The 22143-nt window shown below is 45.8% G+C and overlaps 2 protein-coding genes across 4 annotated transcripts in view; both read right to left on the bottom strand.

Annotated features, from left to right (window-relative positions):
* Positions 1-22143, bottom strand: part of LOC310774159 (uncharacterized protein) — a 794006-nt gene that overhangs the window by 650322 nt on the left and 121541 nt on the right. The window lies entirely within an intron of this gene.
* fam184aa (family with sequence similarity 184 member Aa) overlaps positions 86-22143 on the bottom strand; it is a gene marked incomplete at its 5' end in the record, with an annotated part of 110190 nt that continues 88132 nt past the window's right edge. The window contains 9 exons of the mRNA XM_083634256.1: positions 86-191; positions 1711-1815; positions 4207-4324; positions 4788-4934; positions 6176-6360; positions 7382-7509; positions 11292-11445; positions 11832-11929; positions 13979-14093. Of these exons, the coding sequence (XP_083490382.1) occupies positions 183-191; positions 1711-1815; positions 4207-4324; positions 4788-4934; positions 6176-6360; positions 7382-7509; positions 11292-11445; positions 11832-11929; positions 13979-14093 (1059 nt within the window). The 3' untranslated portion in view covers positions 86-182. The remainder of the gene's footprint in view (positions 192-1710; positions 1816-4206; positions 4325-4787; positions 4935-6175; positions 6361-7381; positions 7510-11291; positions 11446-11831; positions 11930-13978; positions 14094-22143) is intronic.

The following is a 22143-nucleotide window of genomic DNA, read 5'->3' as shown; positions in this document are numbered from 1 at the left end:
TACTTTAGCTCTCTGTCCCGTTACTTTAGCTCTCTGTCTCGTTACTTTAGCTCGCTGTCCCGTTACTGTTACTTGGACTGAATTCTTTTTTTTTGTTATGTCAGAAAGAGAAGTATTGGGCATATATCTTCACTTCTTCCTGCCTCCATCCCCTTGGGTGTGACGGTGTCATGGTGCTGGCCTCAGGAAGGCTGAGAGAGGGAGGACAAAAACATCCATTAGAGAGACAGACAGACAAATAGGATAAGTCGGACATCACACCACACGGTACATCACAGGGGTGGAACACACCACACGGTACATCACAGGGGTGGAACACACCACACGGTACATCACAGGGGTGGATCACACCACACAGTACATCACATGGGTGGATCACACCACACAGTACATCACATGGGTGGATCACACCACACAGTACATCACATGGGTGGATCACACCACACAGTACATCACATGGGTGGAACACACCACACAGTACATCACAGGGGTGGATCACACCACACAGTACATCACATGGGTGGAACACACCACACAGTACATCACAGGGGTGGATCACAGTACATCACAGGGGTGGATCACACCACACGGTACATCACAGGGGTGGATCACACCACACAGTACATCACATGGGTGGATCACACCACATTGTACATCACAGGGGTGGATCACACCACACAGTACATCACGGGGGTGGATCACACCAGACAGTACATCACGGGGTGGATCACACCACACAGTACATCACGGGGGTGGATCACACCACACAGTGCATCACAGGGGTGGATCACACCACACAGTACATCACGGGGGTGGATCACACCAGACAGTACATCACGGGGGTGGATCACACCACACAGTACATCATGGGGGTGGATCACACCACACAGTACATCACAGGGGTGGATCACACCACACAGTACATCACAGGGGTGGATCACAGTACATCACAGGGGTGGATGACACCACACGGTACATCACAGGGGTGGATCACACCACACAGTACATCACATGGGTGGATCACACCACATTGTACATCACAGGGGTGGATCACACCACACAGTACATCACGGGGGTGGATCACACCAGACAGTACATCACGGGGGTGGATCACACCACACAGTACATCACGGGGGTGGATCACACCAGACAGTACATCACGGGGGTGGATCACACCACACAGTACATCAGGTGGGTGGATCACACCACACAGTACATCACAGGGGTGGAACACACCACACGGTACATCACGGGGGGTGGATCACACCACACGGTACATCAGGGGTGGAACACACCACACAGTACATCACAGGGGTGGATCACACCACACAGTACATCACAGGGGTGGATCACACCACACGGTACATCACGGGGGGTGGATCACACCACACGGTACATCAGGGGTGGATCACACCACACAGTACATCACAGGGATGGATCACACCACACAGTACATCACAGGGGTGGATCACACCACACGGTACATCACAGGGGTGGATCACACCACACGGTACATCAGGGGTAGATCACACCACACAGTACATCACAGGGGTGGATCACACCACACGGTACATCACAGGGGTGGATCACACCACACGGTACATCACGGGGGGTGGATCACACCACACGGTACATCACGGGGGGTGGATCACACTGCACGGTACATCCAGAGTCCTAAATAGTTGGAGCTGAGCTACGGAGACCACTCACCTTGATAAGGGGATTGATGACGCCAACGTTGGCGCTGGAATTGAAGACTTTGTTGAAGCTCGTCTCTCTGTTGACCAACTCCAACTGGTAGAACTTCTTGTCATCCTATAAGAAGTGTTAGGGTTAGTCTGATATGAAATGACACAACATGATATGATACAATATAAGATGATACAATAAGATAGGATGATACAACTATTTAATGTTCCTGAGTCAAGAAGGGTTTATCTTTTGTCCCAACCACAATGTATGTATGTAGTCAACGACTGTCTGGTAAATCAAAATAAACCTCAACAATGTTTATTTACAGTTTTCATATTTAACTGGATTAATCATAAATAACTAGCCTACTATAATAGATTATGTTCTCTTCTCATTTCATGTAAAAATAATGGCTGCATTTAAAAATAACATACAACAGAGTGCTGTGGAAAAATGTGCATATTAAAATAAAGTGCTTTGATTTTAGAAAAATAAGTTTCCCCTTTTCTTCCTTTTGTTAACTCCATTTCATATTTGATCAGTCTCAGCCAACAAACCACCTCCTTTTCTCTTGAGAGAAGTGAGCTCGCTCTATCTATCTATCTATCTATCTATCTATCTATCTATCTATCTATCTATCTATCTATCTATCTATCTATCTATATATCTATCTATCTATCTATCTATCTATCTCATGTGAAATTACTTCTATCGCTCACATTTCTCCGAGTCTCTCGCCTCTCCTCCGTCCGTGTGTCACTCTCTCTCTCGCAGCAGCACTGGGAAGCAAGACACAGACAGGCAGAATCAATTGGCTGATTTGATTGGCTGAGCAGCATCACGTGTGATGATTTACAGTGCATGCAATTGGTCTGTGAGCTTCCTGGCAGATAAACCAGTACCATAAAGGCTAGACAATTCTAACAATTCTAACAATTCTCAATGATTTGTATGCTATAGGGCTCGGTCCGGATAGGACGGCGTCTGGGTCCGGATGCGGACCGGAGTCCGGACTTTGAGGATCGCCGCCATAGGCTTTACTATAGCCTATTGTTTTTACTGCTGTAGTATGATGGTCATGCTTAAAGGAACACTATGCCCATTTTCACCCAGCTTTGTATCATTAGAACATCAGTAGTATATCAGAAAACTGTAAACGGTTTTGAAGTCTGTCATTTAATTTGACAGTTATTGAGTGTTAAAGTGTGGACCAGTGATGTCACTGGTCCACACTAACTCAAATTAATAACTCATTAACTCAAATCAACTCTCAATAACTGTCAAACTAGATGAATGATGAATAGTTTGACAGTTATTGAGAGTTGATTTGAGTTAATGAGTTATTAATTTGAGTTAGTGTGGACCAGTGATGTCACTGGTCCACACTTTAACACTCAATAACTGTCAAATTAAATGACAGACTTCAAAACAGTTTACAGTTTTCTGATATACTACTGATGTTCTAATGATACAAAGCTGGTTGAAAATGGGTGGAGTGTTCCTTTAACAAAAAGTAGGCCACAATGTAACGTAATGTAACTGTTTTGTGGTCAGTTCTTAATGTAGGCTAAACATTTATATTTTTAGAGGTTAGTGGGTTCCTAGTACAGTTTACGGCATTCATTTCTATGCACAGCCTGTGAGGTGCTGTCGTGCTTATCACTAACAAAAAAAGAAAGAAAAAGTAACAGCTACATGTAGGCTATACCATTCACTGGAATTAAAAAAGTACGTTTACCACTTACATCATGACCAATGTTGGGCAAGTTACTTTCAAAATGTAATATTGTAATATTACTAGTTACTTTCATTTGAAAGTAATGAGTTACTTTACAACATTACTGTCTGTGTAGAGTAACTCATTACTTATAACACTACTTTTGCATTACTTTCACCAAAATAACTGCAGTAGCAGAATGACATCGCCGCCCCGGAACCATCCCGAAAAATAATTTATACCATCTTCAAGTCAGTGTAAACCATCCAAAATTCTAAAATGTTATCCCTTTTCTTTGTTATTGTCATCTATAGTGGGTTATTTGCATAGAAACACACAATTTGATTAGGAAATTATTGTATCTTTATTTAAATATGTGCTTTGACTAAAAAAAAAGTAACTCAATTTGTAACTTGTGTTACTTGAGAGAGTAACTGGTATAATATTACTGAAATCCTATTGTACTGAGTAATATTACTGAGTTACTGCTAAAAGTAATATATTACATGTAATATATTACTTTTATAATGAGTTACCCCCAACACTGGTCATACCTGAATTGCATAGAAACAACTCACCAAAATTGACTATTGCACAACTGATTTCACAAAAACGTTCCATGAAGAGGGTAAGCCCCCCCTTCGACCACCCACCGCGTACCTTGCCATATCTTGGCTTTTGCTGAAATGACACGACTATGCTCCTGAATGTCTATATTTGTGTATGGTAGAACATTTTTACAGGGGTCCCTCACTCTTCACCTATCCAGACTTTCTTCCATTTGACCGTCAACTCACCACGAGTTTTTTGACCAGGGCTTCTCTCTCGGTGACCATCGCTCTGAGCTCTGCGATGATCTGAAGGTCTTCCGGTCGACTCTCTCTGTTCCTGAATTTGTCCTCTGTCCCCTCCAGCCTGGACACAAACACAGACATGCATGAAAGCAAGAAAGGAGCAAACAACAGTTTCAAATCATTTTTCACCATTTCGATCTAGACTTTGGCCTCTTTTTTTCCCATGGCGCTGGTCAGCAGGGGTGGGGGGCTACACAGACACACAGACAAACAGAGAGACAGACAGACAGACAGACAAACAAATAAACAAACAAACAGACAGACAGACATACATACATACAGACAGACACACACACAACATACAGACAGACAGACACACACACACAACATACACACACTCACACACACGCACTTATACACACGCACACACTTACGCATGCGCGCGCACGCGCACGCACACACACACACACACACGCACAGACAGACAGACACATACACTCACACACACACACACACACACACACACACACACACACGCACACGCACACACACACACACACACACACACACACACACACACTCACAGTATTTGCAGGGCAGAGATCTTGTCTTTGAGGACCTCCTGGGCCTTGTTGAAGTCGTGCAGCATGATGTGTGTCTCTCTGTGATGGGCCAGGTTCATCTCTCCCAGCTCCCTCTCATGTCTCTTACTCAGGTCTTGCTCATGGGCCCTGAGGCAGAGGCAGGGGAAACAACGTGATGTCAGGTAAACACACAGAACCTAATAACCTATCAATTACCACAACTGCCATTTGGTGAACATTAAGCCAAAGTGCCTTACAGCAGGTGTTCCCAACCTTTTTCGCACCGCGGCCCGGTTTAAAATTGACAATATTGACCGATATTGGTCCTACCCCTACCCAAAAACCACCCACAATCCCCCAACCACTCCCCTTACCCACCCCTCGAACCCTGACTCCTTCCTACCCCTAGCTACGGCCCCTTTCCCCTAGGCCCACCCCCTTCCCTCAGCACGGTCCTTTCCACCACCCAGAGCGCCCTATCCTGACTCTCTATGACCTTCCTATCCCTAGCTACTGTCCCTTTTCCCCGCCCCTCCTTGTCCCCCACACCCCCTCACACCACCCACATCCCCCTAGCCACTCTTTCTAGCCATCCTTCAAACCTGTGTGACCTTCCTATCCCGAGCTATGGCCCTTTTTCCCTAGCCCCGCCCCTTTCCCCTCAACACGCCCCTTCCCACTACCCACACCCCCTACACACCCCTCGAATCCCCGACTCTCTACGACAGTGGTTCTCAAATGGGGCTCCGGGGACCCCCAGGGGTCATGGGCACTTTTCCAGGGGGTCCGCGAAAAGTTTTCCAGGAAAAAAAAAAAAAAAAACTTTTTGTGTGTGCAAAAGCTTTATAGTTCAACGAAAATATGCTATGCTTTTAAATCTAAAATGGTTCATGGATTACATTCTAATCTGACAAACCTATCAATTTAAATGTCAAGCACATTACCGTGCAAACAAGCTGAGGCCAAAATCACAAATCAGAATGAGGGGGTCCCCGGTATATTTTATATTTTATCTTATAAGGGGTCCTTGGCTGAAAAACATTTGAGAACCTCTGCTCTACGAAACCATAATGCCTCCGGCCAAGACTTTGGGTGTGATTGACAGGTCCCCTGTCCAGTGATCGCGCAGCTTCCCGATCACGGAAATAGCAGGCGGAGCTGCGGCTCTGGGAACGCCCTGGTCTCGTGCCGTCTCGCACGAGCTGCACAAGCCCCCCCCCCACTCCCATACTCTAGGCTTCAAAAGGGGAGTCCACAAACCAACGGTAGGCTACATCCATATATTTACTGTCTATGATCGTAACACACACACACACACACACACACACACACACACACACACACACACACACACACAAACAAACACACACACACAAACAGTGATTGACCTTATCTGATGGTTAGCTTCACTGCGGACCCTCAGCACCTCTTTGCCCTTGAGCTCCAGCTCTCTGGTCAGAGTGTCCATCGTCTCGTTCAGAGAGTGGATCTCACGCTCCAGGTCCGTGACGCGGTTACTACGGCAACACACCTCTGCCTGCAAGTCCGAGATACGACACAGGAGATCTTGCTCCTAGATGGTACACACACACACACACACACACAGACACACACACACACACACACACACACACAGACACAGACACAGACACACACACACACACACACACACACACACACACACACACACACACACACAGACACACACACACACACACACACACACACACACACACACAGACACACACACACACACACACACACACATGGGAAGTGAAGAAAACAGACAAATACAGAGTAGGGATCGGCATGATTAATCGATGATTGATTATCGATCGCTAAGAATTATTGATCACTAAGAATTTTTGCTCTAACGGTATCAAATAGAGCAATGAGCCATCTTACCAATCGGGGGCACAGTTAAGTTAACATTTGGTGTGTTTAATATGATTTGATATTTCAAGGTTCAAGGTTCAAGGTTCAAGGATATTTATTGTCATTCCAAAAGATGAAACATGGAAGCGAAGGAAATATGAACTCAAGGTCCTGGTGGATATATCAACTAGGATATCATAAATCATAAAATGTCATAAAAACAACTGAGTACTAAGAAGGAAAACAATATAAAAACATATAAATTAGAATCATCGTAAAAACAACATAATACCTGATGTATGAGCAAGGGAAACAATTTAAGGTGCATGTGTTCGCTCAACAAGGAGCCACTTAAAGTTAATTTTGTTACGCTCACAGCTGGCGGCATTAAAGTGCGAGGAGGTGCTTTTTGGAATTGTGTCTAAAAGTCTCAGTTGTGTTTGTAGCGTTGGCTCGTTAATTTGGGGAAAGGTTTGGCTCGGATCCTCAGGCATTTAAGTAATAACAATAACAATAACAATAACAATAATAATAATAATAATAATAATGTCAGACAATAACGGTCCGACGTATGACAGAAAGATTTTGGGTTTTGCGAGAGAGAAACCGAAACATTGACACACGTAATAATATGTCAGCTTCTCGCTCTCTTCTTTTGTAAAAGTTACACTATGGCCTATATAGGCCAAAATAAACCTGCCTGCATTTTGACAATTCACCTGTTCGTGGCTTTGCTCCATAGCGCCCTCTAGCTCTCGCTTAGCAATGTTGTTTTCTTTAAGGTGGATCTGCTTGAGGTGTTCTATGGCCGTAGCATGGAGGTGGTTCAACTCTGAACGCAGGGAGGCTGGTAGAGAGAGAGAGAGAGAGAGAGAGAGAGATATTATTACAAAAATGTGATCTGCACCTGGACATCTTGGATGATGAAAAATACATGAAGAAGAAGAATACATGTAGAAATGCAAGCACTGTGCGTAGATGCCAAACAATCCCTCACTGATTTTTTTTCTTTTTCTGATTGTTGTGATCAAAATGCTTGATTTTGCGGCGCCTTTTCTCAAGAATTTGCGATGCAATTTGCAAAGTTTTATGTGCTTTTTTGTGGTAAAATTGCGGGAAATGGCAAAAATTGCACGTGGTGGGTGGGGGGTGAACAGCAATGGAACGGCATGAAAACGGCAATGGAATTTGCAAAGTTTTATGTGAGACTTTGCGTTAAAATTGCATTGAGGAACATGTCTTTTTCCCACCGTTTTTGCTGAGAAATCGCGTGAATTTTGAAAAATGGCAACGCCCCACAAATATTGGTTTGAGATTGGTTGAATTTTCATTAATTATTGCGATCGCAAAATCTCAATTTTCTGAAGAGACTGGTTTCCATTACCAGTTTAAATGTGCAGAGTTGTGCCAAGCGGCGCCGGAGACGGACCTTCTCCTGAGCTGGACCCGTCTTCAAGCGGGCCAACCCGTCTGTGCTCAGCTCTCAATACATTTGCAGCTTCTAACAGAATCTCTGTGGTTTGAAGTTTAGGCCCTGTTTACACGGCGACGCTCCCCGCCTAAAACGGCAAACTTTTTGAGCGTTAGTGCCTTCCTTTTACGCGGTGACGGCGTTATTGGTGGAAAGGTTATTGGGTGAAAACGCAATTTTTTTTAAACAGGTCCCAGAGTGGAATTCTTGATAACGCTGCCCCTTACTGTTGCCGTGTAAAGTGGAGAAACGCAATTCCCCCTTCGCCATGGAAGACATTGGTAGGACAATAAGAGCATTGAACTAGCCCAATACTATACAGCCTTATGGCACAGGCACAATGAGTCCCATTGACATTCAGCAAACGTGACAACGATTTGCTAAAAACACATAATAATCATAATCTGCGTTAAGTGCCCCCTACTAACGTCGCACATAGCCTATTAATCACTGTCTCCCGCAATGGATAATTGAAGACAACTCACTGTCTGCGATGCATTTCCTCAAGTGAAGTCCCAATTGTGCTCAGGTCTTTTTTATGTTGCTTTACTGGGTTTTTATTCGGTAATCCAATCTGGAGCATGATCTGGAGCAGTTTATTAGGCTACCATTTGTGACTTCTGTGTCACTATCGCGTGGACAATTTATTTAAACTTGAATCACAAAGCTACATCAAGCCCGTTAGAAACAGACAGAATAGGGGAAGCTAGGCGTTTTTACCTTCAAAATAAAAGCTGTATTTTATAACTGGGTAAATAAAAATCAGGGTCGTGTTAAAATGGACTTTTAGTTGTCTGTGTTCTATATGTCTTCTGTGTATTTCGGATCACACACAAAAAAACGTTGCGACATGCATCAATAAGACTATTAGTTTATTTAATTAGCATTACTGTGAAGGTTTTAACCAGAAGTTTCAATGTTATTCTGGCTCACTTGACGCTTTTGCGGCTTCAGTGGGCCTCTAGTCTGCACGCAAATCGTTATCACAACAGCTGTGTATAAATGCGAAATAAAAGGTGAGCACGCAAAGCTAGTTTGCCGTTTTATGCAGAGACGGTTGTCGTCTAAACATGGCCTCGGTTTCTCTCCTGTGTTTCTGTTTGTGCTTCCAGATATTGCTTTCAGCCGTATCGGAGCCCTGATGTTACTGCAGAGGAAAACATGTCCTGCTTGCTGCTTAATAATAACAACGTTTTACTGTGAAGATCTGCACCATGCTCTCATGTTTTATGGACCAGAGATGGCCTTTGAAGAGGGCAGGGGGTCCAACACTATGAAGCTCCTAGAGCAGATCAGACCAGATGCTCCCATTAGTCTTACAATGCTGCAATGGCCTTTTTGTGGCGCAACATAAGATGCAGATTCCAATAGTGAATCTGGAGACATTATTTGCAAGTGTAACTATAATTCAATTGAAGCAGATCATTTATTCTCTATCTAACTAGAACGACCGAAACGCGGACTTATGCCCCCGCCATTAGTGCATTCTGGAGTCCAAATCGCCATTTGAGGCAAATTGGAAGAGATTCCGTCAAGGCGCTCCTGTGATGTTGCGTTACAGAGCTTGGAAATTGGGTGTGTGAGAGATCACAGTGACCTTGAACTTTGACCACCAAAATGTAATGAGTTCATCCTTGAGTCCAAGTCGATGTTTGAGACAAGTTTGATTAAATTCCGTCAAGGCATTCCTGAGATATCGCGTTAACAAGCTTGAAAATGGCGTTCGAGAGCTCACCTTGACCTTTGACCACCAAAATCTAATCAGATCATCCTTGAGTCTAAGGCGATGTTTGAGGCAAATTTGATGAAATTCCGTCAGGGCATTCGTGAGATATCGCGTTAAAAAGCTGGAAAATGGCGTTTGAGAGGTCACAGTGACCTTGACCTTTGACCAGCAAAATCTAATCAGTTCATCCTTGAGTCCAAGTCGATGTTTGAGACAAGTTTGATTAAATTCCGTCAAGGCATTCCTGAGATATCACGTTAACAAGCTTGAAAATGGCGTTTGAGAGGTCACAGTGACCTTGACCTTTGACTTTTGACCACCAAAATCTAATCAGCTCATCCTTGAGTCTAAGTAGATGTTTGAGGCAAATTTGATGAAATTCCGTCAAGGTATTCATGAGATATCGCGTTAACAAGCTGGAAAATGGCATTTGAGAGGTCACAGTGACCTTGACCTTTGACTTTTGACCACCAAAATGTAATCCGTTCATCCTTGAGTCCAAGTCGATGTTTGAGACAAGTTTGATTAAATTCCGTCAAGGCATTCCTGAGATATCGCGTTAACAAGCTTGAAAATGGCGTTCGAGAGGTCACAGTGACCTTGACCTTTGACCTTTGACCACCAAAATCTAATCAGATCATCCTTGAGTCTAAGTCGATGTTTGAGGCAAATTTGATGAAATTCCGTCCAGGCGTTCCTCAGATATCGCGTTAACAAACATCGGACGGACGTACGGACGGACGGACGTACGTACGGACAACCCGGATCCATAATGCCTCCGGCCTGGCTATCGCTGGCGGAGGCATAATAAAAACAACATTGTCTGCCTGTCTGTGTGTGTATCTTTAATGCACGCCTGCATTGTACATTTCTAGTCTCTTATCCAATTCAGCCCTCCTACCTAGCATGGCTTTCCCTTCATCTTCAGCCCTCCTACCTAGCATGGCTTTACCTTCATCTTCAGCCCTCCTACCTAGCATGGCTTTCCCTTCATCTTCAGCCCTCCTACCTAGCATGGCTTTACCTTCTTCAGCTCTCCTACCTAGCATGGCTTTACCTTCATCTTCAGCCCTCCTACCTAGCATGGCTTTACCTTCATCTTCAGCCCTCCTACCTAGCATGGCTTTACCTTCATCTTCAGCCCTCCTACCTAGCATGGCTTTACCTTCTTCAGCTCTCCTACCTAGCATGTCTTTACCTTCATCTTCAGCCCTCCTACCTAGCATGGCTTTACCTTCATCTTCAGCCCTCCTACCTAGCATGGCTTTACCTTCTTCAGCTCTCCTACCTAGCATGTCTTTACCTTCATCTTCAGCTCTCCTACCTAGCATGGCTTTACCTTCATCTTCAGCCCTCCTACCTAGCATGGCTTTACCTTCATCTTCAGCCCTCCTACCTAGCATGGCTTTACCTTCTTCTTCAGCCCTCCTACCTAGCATGGCTTTCCCTTCGTCCTCCAGTTCAAAGCGCAGTGTCTGCAGCTCCTGCTCTGACTGCTGTCTCAGGATCTCCAACGTTCTCCTGTGGGCCTCCTTCAGAGCACGCAGCTCCTCTCTCTGCTCGTGCTTCATACGCTCCTCCAGCACCTGGTGGAGAGGAGAATAGCTTTAAGCAGTTAGGCCCAAATTAAGGGCCGTAATTTCCTCCCTATATTGATTTATCAAGTTTTAAAGGGATACACCACTTTTTTGGAAGTTTAGCTCATTTGCCACATCCGCCCCACATAACCAAGATACACCATGCCTTACCGGCACTGTCCGCCCAGTTTACAGTGAGCTACAGTCGTGAAGTTGGTAATTATCGCCATAGAATGGAGGGTAATGGTACAGCTGTTAAAAATCTGCCAAAACACACGTCTCATGGCGCCAAAATACATGTTGTGCTTCGGGTACTCGCCACACGATGAAATATTAATCCAAAATGTGTGTGTGTGTGCGTGTGTATGTACTGTATGTGTGTGTGTGTACTCTACCCTGATCTGGTGTTGTCTGGCCTCCTCCATGGTGCTGAGGGCACAGCAATGAGCCTCCTGTAACCGATGCTCTCTCCTCTGGTGTTCTCTCTGCAACTCTGGAAACACACACACACACACGTACGTACGTACGTACATGCATGCACACACGCACGCACGCACGCACACACACACACACACACACGTACGTACGTACGTACACACACACACACACACACACACGTACACACACGTACACACACACACGCACACACACACACACACGCACGTACGTACATGCATGGACACACACACACACACACACACACACACACACACACACACACACACACGTACATGTACACACACAGACACACACACACACACGTACACACACACGCGCACACACGCACGTACATGCATGCACACACATGCACACACAGGCACGTACATGCATGCACACACACACACACACACACACACACACACACACACAGACACACACACACACACACACACACACACACACACACACACAAGATGTTACTATCCCTTGTGCCAAAATCTGAGGTAAAACACATGTAGAAGGCCAATCCACATTAAAAACAAGCAAACAAACGAGTGATATACATGTAAACACCATCAGATGCAACACCATCATAGATCTACAGACAGAGTCATTCCTCAGATGGACCAATCACCAGTGAGCTACCTGAGAAAACAGCAGTATGCAGAAGGTCACTGGTGTTCTCAAGTGGGCACCTTCCTTCACCGATGTTTGGTTAAGTTAGGCCCACGACACCTCAAGAAGGCTTAACGGTGAAATCCAGCGTCCTGGATACATCCACCTCCATGCTACCACCGCACAACTCCATTTACCTCACCATCTAATCAATGCCTTCCATCAACCTAGTATTAACCTAGCCTCAGGGGCGGAGCGACCCTATCAGCCCAGGGGGGGGCGAAGCTATTAGGGGGGCCCCCCATCCCCATCCCCATTTTTTTTTCCTGAATTAAGGGCGGCGGCGAAGAAAATTTTGCCTTTTTTCGATGTTTGAATCTGTTTTAGCCATATTTAGTGGAATAGCTAATTTTAAACACACCAATGTTATTGTCTATTGATTGAATTGCTCTCACACTCAGGCCTGGCCTGGCATGCAAAAAAAAAAAAAAAAAAAAAAGTTTGATGGGGGCCCACTGACGAGTGGGCCCGGGGCAGGCGCACCCTCTGCCCCGGTGTATGCTCCGCTACTGCCTAGCCTGCTTTACTAGAAATCTTGCGCGCTACGATTCCTAGCCTCGTCCACTGCACGGGCTCGCATACGTGGCTCGGGCGCTGCGCGGCCTCACCCGCAGCTTGGCCTCGCCTGCTCTATTGGCATGCGCAGCACACAATTTGCCCAACTTCGCATCACAGATGACATCACTCACTGATGACATCACAATTGCTCGAGTGACCATTACTGATCTACACATCATGGAGTGCTCAAGTGACATCACTGATGATGTCGTAGACATTGTGACATCATCAGTGACGTCATACTGACCAAAATCATCACAAATCTCTGCCCAACTTCGCATCACTGATGACGTCAGCGAGTGATCAGTAGTGAGAGAACAGTAGGGTCCACACATTGACTGATGATGTCATAGGTCATAGACACTGTGACATCATCGGTGACATCACGATTGCTCGAGTGACCATCATCAGTGACGTCATACTGACCAAAATCATCACAAATCTCACAATGTGGGACAGAAATCGCGGACCAAAAACGCAGACAGGACCCACTTACTCCCTTTTATATAAAAAGGAAGGATTTTACGACTTTGCATCTCAGTCAACGTTTCCCACTGTCTCCAAAATGTTGCTAGCATGGCTCAGAGTTGACAGGTGCACGCATTCTCCCATCAAGTCTGTTTGTTATAGAGCTCAACAGGCACGTGACTTTTCGTGACGTAATTTGCCCCGGAAGTAAGTTCCGCATTCATTTTCTCCATAGACATTTCTAAAAATCCTTATATAACGAGTTTTAAGGCTCGAACTAAGCCAACCCGTGACCTACTGAATCGTGAGTGACCATAATACATTCGGTTTAGGCAAGAACAAAAAATAACAACGGGGAAAATAAATCGATCCCCCGTTGTTATAAGTCATGTCAGCATACCTTTCAGCTGTTGGCTCAGCAGTTCCCTCTCCTGGTTGAACTGAGACTGCAGCTGCTGGAGAGCCGACTGGGACTGAGACAACTGCAGCTCCAAAGACTGTTTCAACAGAGAGATCTGGACAGAGGGAGACAGAGACGAGAGAGCAGAAGATACAGACAGGAGAGATGATTACCTGATGCCAGAGATGGGAAGTAACGAAGTACAAATACTTCGTTACTGTACTTAAGTAGATTGTTCGAGTATCTGTACTTTACTTGAGTATTTAATTTTCTGACGACTTTTTACTTTTACTCGTTACATTTTAACACAAGTATCTGTACTTTTACTTGTGTACATTTTCAAAACAGGTTCGTTACTTTTGTTTAAATGCACGAGAATGTAATTTAAAAACGAGTAGAAACGGGAGAACGGAGCAGAAGTAATAGACGAGTTTCCCAGCGCTGCTGATAAAAGCTCATTCCAGCTCCGCCAATAGTATGATTGGCACTCCTCCGGGGCGTGGACAAAGAAGCACAAAGAAGAGAAACACAGATTTTCTCTGAGGGGAGACACACGCAGACATTAGGGGCCGTGCAGACAGCCAGCACTTATTAGCGCTCGTCTTTTTGCAAATCATTCTCTATAAATACGCGCTTAGCGCGCATCTCTTTCAAGAAGCATTTCATCGCGTTTAAAAGCTGGTGGTGTTTTTTTAGCGCAGCGCTCTGGGCGCTGAAAGCTGAGGAAAGTTGAACAGGAAAAGTGCCCTGCTCCTCTTCACTCCTCCCACCTCGAGCCTTCTCCCAGGAGAGGAGGATTTTCATCTCGCTGCTTCCAGAGTTGCCAATAATCTGGCGTTTCCAAGCGTATGGAGTTGTTCTAACACATACATTCAGTTTGTGCACTGTCAACATTCAGCTAATATGGAATATGGTGGTGTTCTAACACCAGAGACAGTTCTGTCTTAATAATAAACCTTGTTTTGTGAATGTGATCAACCTGTGGACATTCAGTTCCTTATCCATTAGGTATCAGTATCATATCAGTCTCGAGTATTGTGATTCTGCACTTTGTAAGGGACACCTTGTATCCAGCAGTTAAACTTGTCCAACTATTTGCACATTCATATATCATGGAAATATTAATGAGGGAGGACTAGATATGATTTTAATGGGGAGGTTTTTGTGTGGAAAAACCATAGCACACTATTTAAAGTAGAGTTTTAAGATGTGTAAAACATTTGTAGGGGATCTTTTATCCTCAAATTATATTCTATGATGTGAGGTTCAGTCATTCAGAAAGATACGGTAAAAATACTTTTACTTTTACTCGTTGGGTACATTTCAGAGCCTGTACTTTTTTACTTTTACTTGAGTAAAATAATTTAATCAGTACTTCTACTTTTACCAGAGTAGTTTTTTACACAAGTAACTGCACTTCTACTCAAGTACAGAATGTCAGTACTTTTCCCATCTCTGCCTGATGCAACAGTAACATTGATGCAAAGTCAAATCAAAATGAAAGCAGACACTTCACGTTGCACTGGGCATTTTTGTATGTTGGCGGACATACATCGCTGTTTGAGTTTGTGCACAATTCAATACCCAGAAATCCTATAATGCAGTGGTTCCCAAACCTTTCATGGTGGGGAGGGGTGTGTAGGGGGGTGGCTGGGGGGTGTGGGTGGTGGGGAGGGGTGTGTAGGGGGGTGGCTAGGGGGTGTGGGTGGTGGGGAGGGGTGTGTAGGGGGGTGGCTGGGGGGTGTGGGTGGTGGGGAGGGGTGTGTAGGGGGGTGGCTGGGGGGTGTGGGTGGTGGGGAGGGGTGTGTAGGGGGGTGGCTGGGGGGTGTGGGTGGTGGGGAGGGGTGTGTAGGGGGGTGGCTGGGGGGTGTGGGTGGTGGGGAGGGGTGTGTAGGGGGGTGGCTGGGGGGTGTGGGTGGTGGGGAGGGGTGTGTAGGGGGGTGGCTGGGGGGTGTGGGTGGTGGGGAGGGGTGTGTAGGGGGGTGGCTGGGGGGTGTGGGTGGTGGGGACGGGTGTGTAGGGGGGTGGCTGGGGGGTGTGGGTGGTGGGGAGGGGTGTGTAGGGGGGTGGCTGGGGGGTGTGGGTGGTGGGGAGGGGTGTGTAGGGGGGTGGCTGGGGGGTGTGGGTGGTGGGGAGGGGTGTGTAGGGGGGTGGCTGGGGAGTGTGGGTGGTGGGGAGGGGTGTGTAGGGGGGTGGCTGGGGGGTGTGGGTGGTGAAAAGGGGCGAGGGAAAGGGTGTAAGAGTCTGGGCAGACATGGATGTCGACTGCTCATTGTTTAATGGCAGAGGCATATATCCGCGGTGCGGTCGTTCTAGTTAGTTATAAGGCCATTCTTGGACCGCCAACTTATTTGTCCGGCTTTATTCAGCAGAGAAGTGTGGGAAGATACTCCATACGTTCCCGGGGCTCATCATTTACTTACCTACTGAGATGGGGGAAAGGGCTTTTCAGTTTGCTGCGCCCTCCACATGGAATGTCTTACAGAGTGAGTTGCAGGTTAGGGAGCTACGTCTCCTTAAGGGTGTTTAAAAGTATGATAAGGGAAATAGGCCATGTTCACACTACAGGCAAATCTGATTTGCTGCTAAAGTCATTATCTTTTGGTTTGATTGGTTTCCCAAATCTGATTTTGGAGAGTGTCTGTACTGCCACAAATCTGATTTGGTCAAGTCTGATCTGTGCCCAGACACAACGAGCGTATCTGCATAACGACATAGGCGTCAGTAAACAACTAGCTCTGAAGGTGCTTTCCACACTCTCAAATCTGATTTGGGTGATCAGCGCGTCCACACTGAAGACACATCAGTCGAAAAAGCAGATTGGAAACTACCTCCATATGTGGTTTGGGACAAGTCACACAAATCAGATTTGGAGCGTCCAGACTCATAAAACCAATCTAAATAGAATCATTAATAGGTCATTAAAGTTCACAAATTGGATTTGGCCTCCTAGTGTGAACATGGCCTTAGTGGCTGGAGAAATGGGCTGTAGATGTTTCACTTAGAATGATGCTTTGTCTAACATCCTTGTCATAAATTTGTAATGTACACTTGTTTTTTATTTCGTAATGTAATTTGTACTTTTTGTAAATTGTTCTTATACTCTGTGTGTCTTGGAGGCTGCCTGTCTTGGCCAGGACCCCCTTGAAAAATACATTATTAATCTCAATGGGGCTATTCCTGGTTAAACAAAGGTTAAATAAAATGGCTGTTAAGCAAATAAGTAGGTCGTGTATGGGAGGGGTGAGTCAAATAATAATAATAATAATAATAATAATGCCAATATCATTGATTGGATTTATAGAGCACCTTTCTAAATACTCAAAGTGCTTCACATATCAAGGGAGGGGGGAAGGGAACTCCTCATCCACCACCACTGATGTGGACTGAATGTGCCAATTAAGTAACGAGGGATGATTAGGTGGCCATGATGGAAGGAAGGCCTGTGTGGGAGTTTAGCCAGGCCAGTAGGGGTTACGCCCCTACTCTTGAGTTTAGCCAGGCCAGTAGGGGTTCCACCCCTACTCTTGAGTTTAGCCAGGCCAGTAGGGGTTCCGCCCCTACTCTTGGGTTTAGCCAGGCCAGTAGGGGTTCCGCCCCTACTCTTGAGTTTAGCCAGGCCAGTAGGGGTTACGCCCCTACTCTTGAGTTTAGCCAGGCCAGTAGGGGTTCCGCCCCTACTCTTGAGTTTAGCCAGGCCAGTAGGGGTTACGCCCCTACTCTTGAGTTTAGCCAGGCCAGTAGGGGTTACGCCCCTACTCTTGAGTTTAGCCAGGCCAGTAGGGGTTACGCCCCTACTCAGGCCAGTAGGGGTTCCGCCCCTACTCTTGAGTTTAGCCAGGCCAGTAGGGGTTCCGCCCCTACTCTTGAGTTTAGCCAGGCCAGTAGGGGTTCCGCCCCTACTCTTGAGTTTAGCCAGGCCAGTAGGGGTTCCGCCCCTACTCTTGAGTTTAGCCAGGCCAGTAGGGGTTCCGCCCCTACTCTTGAGTTTAGCCAGGCCAGTAGGGGTTACGCCCCTACTCTTGAGTTTAGCCAGGCCAGTAGGGGTTACGCCCCTACTCAGGCCAGTAGGGGTTCCGCCCCTACTCTTGAGTTTAGCCAGGCCAGTAGGGGTTACGCCCCTACTCTTGCGAATCTCCCGCTACTGTTGATGTCCGGCGTGATGACAGAGACACTTGGAAACGTGAGTTTGTTTATTTGCTGCATCACATGTCATTTTAAATGATGAGGAAATCCACACAATACTCCCTCCTGGTGTTTCACATGATATACGATGAAAAAAAGAAACAGGTGGGATATTTCATATATAAGTTTCACTGGGTCTCCTATGTAGTCGCACTGTCTCCTAGTCGCACTGTCTCCAAAAATGGTTGCAAACTCTGGAGCCCTGGATTATGGACTGGAGTTGTCACAAGAATATAGAACAGAGATGGGGTAGGGGAAGTACATGCAGTACATTCTTTACTTAGATTAGAAGTTACTTGTTACTTGTGTGAAAAGGTAAACGTAGAAGTACTGATTCCACTTGTTTGAACTCTGAAATGTAAGTATAAAAGTAAGTATAAAAGTAAAACGTTTTTCTACCGGCTGTTTCTGTGCAAAGCTACAGTAACTGAACTTCACGTCATATTAAGATAACTAGTGTGTTTGCGTGCTACACGCGCTCAATTCTAGGGTAGGGACACACGGACACACAGCTCTCCAATTATAGCAGTAGGATTTGGCTACAGGTGGTGTATGCTGATGGTATTTAATCTCTAGCCCTGGATTTGTTTGAAACACAATCACTGAAGCACAAATCTAGGAAATGAAAATAAACTGTCAGTCCTTCAAATCAGTTTTGGTGGAGCACGAAGTCCTTCATCACTTGCGTTAGTGGTAGGGAGTGGACTTGGTTCAGGCGATGTCTACCCAGCGCTTGGCGGATCCGGACCCGACACACGTGGGCCAGACTGCGAGGACATCTCTTGGCCTCCAGGAAGAGCCTGAGAGCCTCTGGATCCGCCCTCTCCCCCATCTGCGCCTGCTCCCATGGCGCCGGGTCGGCCCCGTGGTCCAGCAGCAGCTGGACGAAGGCTGCGTCACACCTGAAGCTCAGCACCTCCTCCAGCAGGCGAGAAGCCACGTCACGGGTCAGAATGCCAGCGGCCTGGAGCAGCAGGCGGAAGCAGCCGAGGTGGTGGTAGCGTGCGCTGATGTAGAGAGACCTCGTGAGGTGATAGCTGTCCGTGTCAACAGCGCCGCGGAACCTTATGAGTTCCTGCAGTATCTCCAGCCTTCCACCCTGGGCAGCGCAGTAGACGGGGGTGCCTGGGTATCTGTTGGGGTCGGCCCCGGCTTCCAGCAGGACCCGGACGCAGTCCAGGTGACCGTATTCCACGGCCCTGTAGAGAGGCATGTTGGTGATGCCATCAGCTAGGTCTACCCGGGCACCCTGGGTGATCAGGTGGGCCACACAGGCAGCGTGACCCTGCATGGCTGCGAGCACCAGAGGGGTGTCGATGTTGCGCATCACACAGCCCCTCTTATTGATCAGCCTTCTGAAGCGGTCTTCCTGCAGCATGGTGCTCAGTTTGTCCAGGTCTCCTACGTAGGCGGCGTAGTGGAGCTGCCAGTCCTCATGCCCTGCTTGAGCACCCATTCCTTCGGGTCTTTTACTCTACCACACCGTCAAACGGAAAGGCATTGTGAGGGGACATCATGAGTGACGACATCACTGATGAAATCACAATTTGCTCGAGTGACATCACTGTTGACATCATCTGTGACATCATCAGTGATTTATGACATCACTATGGGACCCATTTCTGGACTACCTGGGTGAGGTCAGAAATGAGTCACTTTGGTTACTAGTTAGTAGCGTTTCTTGTAAACAGATTTTTTTGTACATTTTAGTAGACTGGTAGCACCATGTTGTCATGTGTTTTTTGTTTGTTTGTTTGCTTTTTGTCTCTTCCCCACCCCCTTTTTTTTCTTTCTTTTCTTTCTTTCCGTTTGAATTTGTTTGTTTACTTGTCTTGTCTTGTTTTTTGTTTGTTTTTAATCATGTTTTTAATCATTTAATAATTCAAAACCAAAGTTCACGGGATGGGAGAAAACAGTTTATTTTCAGATAAAGCATTCACACTGTCAATGTCGCCCTTACACCATATTTGTACATGCAGTTTATTTGAAGACTTTTTGTTGTGGGTTCTGTCCCGTCCGTTCGCTGGTGTTTTGTTTTGTTTTTTTGCTTGGGTGTGTACACCCAATTGTTAACGGCACTGAAGAAATATCTGAAAATGAAACAATAAACGCGCACAACGCACAACGCACTGAGCGTAGGGCACCAAGTGTCGCCTAGGGCATCATCCAGAGCATGAATACCACGGTCAAACAGACAGTGCGGTGGATGCCCCGCAGTTTGGTAATGCCCCTTCTAAAATTAACTCACCACACGGCCAGTTTGGCATTTTTGAACTGGCCACGGTGCCCCCTTAAAAGAAAGTTGGGGGATCTCCTCGTTAATTACATTGCGACGCAGTAAACAAACTCACGTTTCCGTCAGTCACCAGTCATGCTGGGTACAAGTGAGATTCCTCTCATTCAGGCAAATATGTAACGTAGCCTACGTAAATACAGTGTTGTGTAGTGGAAGCGGTCATCTTGCTCTATAGACCTTATTCACAGCGTGGCCATCTTGGATTACGTCATCGCACGGGGTGGCAACGCGTCTGAACCTGCGTTACAACCCATTGTAAACAATGGAGCGGTGGTCCCAAAACCTGAGTTCTGTTCCACCAATTTCTTTTGACCAAATTGATAAATGGGCAGATGACAACGTCAACATCCCCAAAAGGATTCAAAAGAAGGGCTACAGTAACTGGATTGAAGGGTACATCCACGATATTCAAGGTAAATTAGGGTGCAATGTTACTGTGTACAAAGACTTGCTATCTGTGTGCAGTGCTTGCTCCGCCGTCATATTAACTTCACTTATCGTGATTTTTGCATGTTAATCATGAATCAATCTAACACGATTAATTTGTAATCTGACAACTTTAGTAGCGCTAACATTGCTGACATCGTCAGTTAGCTGTAAGTAGATATTGGCCACTTGTAGGTGCTATGACGTTTCCATGCTAACATTGTTTTATTAAATGGATGAATGAGCGTTATTCTATCATTAGTACTTTTCAGATAGGTTTAACGTTGAAGGATACGTACACTTGTATATGTGTGCGCGACAGGTCTACCTGAGTCTGTGAGGATAAAATGTTTTCTTTTCTTCTTTTACATAGAAAACACTGCATTCTGGCAGGCAATGATGTAACGCAGTAACGCATGCGTTACTTGGATTAGTAACTGTAATCTAATTACTGTTTTGGAAATTGTAACGCCTTATATTACTTAGTTACTAAAAAAGTAACTAATTACAGTAACGCGTTACTAAGTAACGCGTTACTGCCCAACACTGTTCATGATTAACATGCAAAAATCACGATAAGTGAAGTTAATATGATGGCGGAGCAAGCACTGCACAGATAGCAAGTCTTTGTACACAGTAACGTTGTACCCTAATTTACCTTGAATATCGTGGATGTACCCTTCAATCCAGTTACTGTAGCCCTTCTTTTGAATCCTTTTGGGGATGTTGACGTTGTCATCTGCCCATTTATCAATTTGGTCAAAAGAAATTGGTGCAACAGAACTCAGGTTTTGGGACCACCGCTCCATTGTTTACAATGGGTTGTAACGCAGGCTCAGACGCGTTGCCACCCCGTGCGATGACGTAATCCAAGATGGCCGCGCTGTGAATAAGGTCTATAATGATCAGAATGGTTGTTGTTCAAACTGAACATTTATTTCTTCAACATGCTGCAGCAGAAAGGGAGATAAACAGCAGACTTTTCAGTCCATCTTGCAAGACACTATTTTCGTAGTTAAGCCACTGTACTTCCCTGCATAGGGCAGATACTTCCTTCTTGGAGTTTCAAAATAAAGCACCTCTGCTTCTAACATGAAATAATTCAGGCATCTCAAGTAAAACATAACGAAATTGCTATTACCAGATTTCTACACACACACACACACACACACACACACACACACAAGATTGCATTTGTGATTTTTTTCTTGGGGGGGGGTGGGGGCACAATGAAAAATTTACACTTAGGGCACCCAAA

This window comes from Poromitra crassiceps, assembly GCF_964638095.1.
Source record: "Poromitra crassiceps genome assembly, chromosome: 3".
NCBI classification, from domain to species: Eukaryota; Metazoa; Chordata; class Actinopteri; order Beryciformes; family Melamphaidae; genus Poromitra; species Poromitra crassiceps.
The sequence above is the reverse complement of the archived record's forward strand: the minus strand, read 5'-3'. Positions and strand labels throughout refer to the sequence as shown.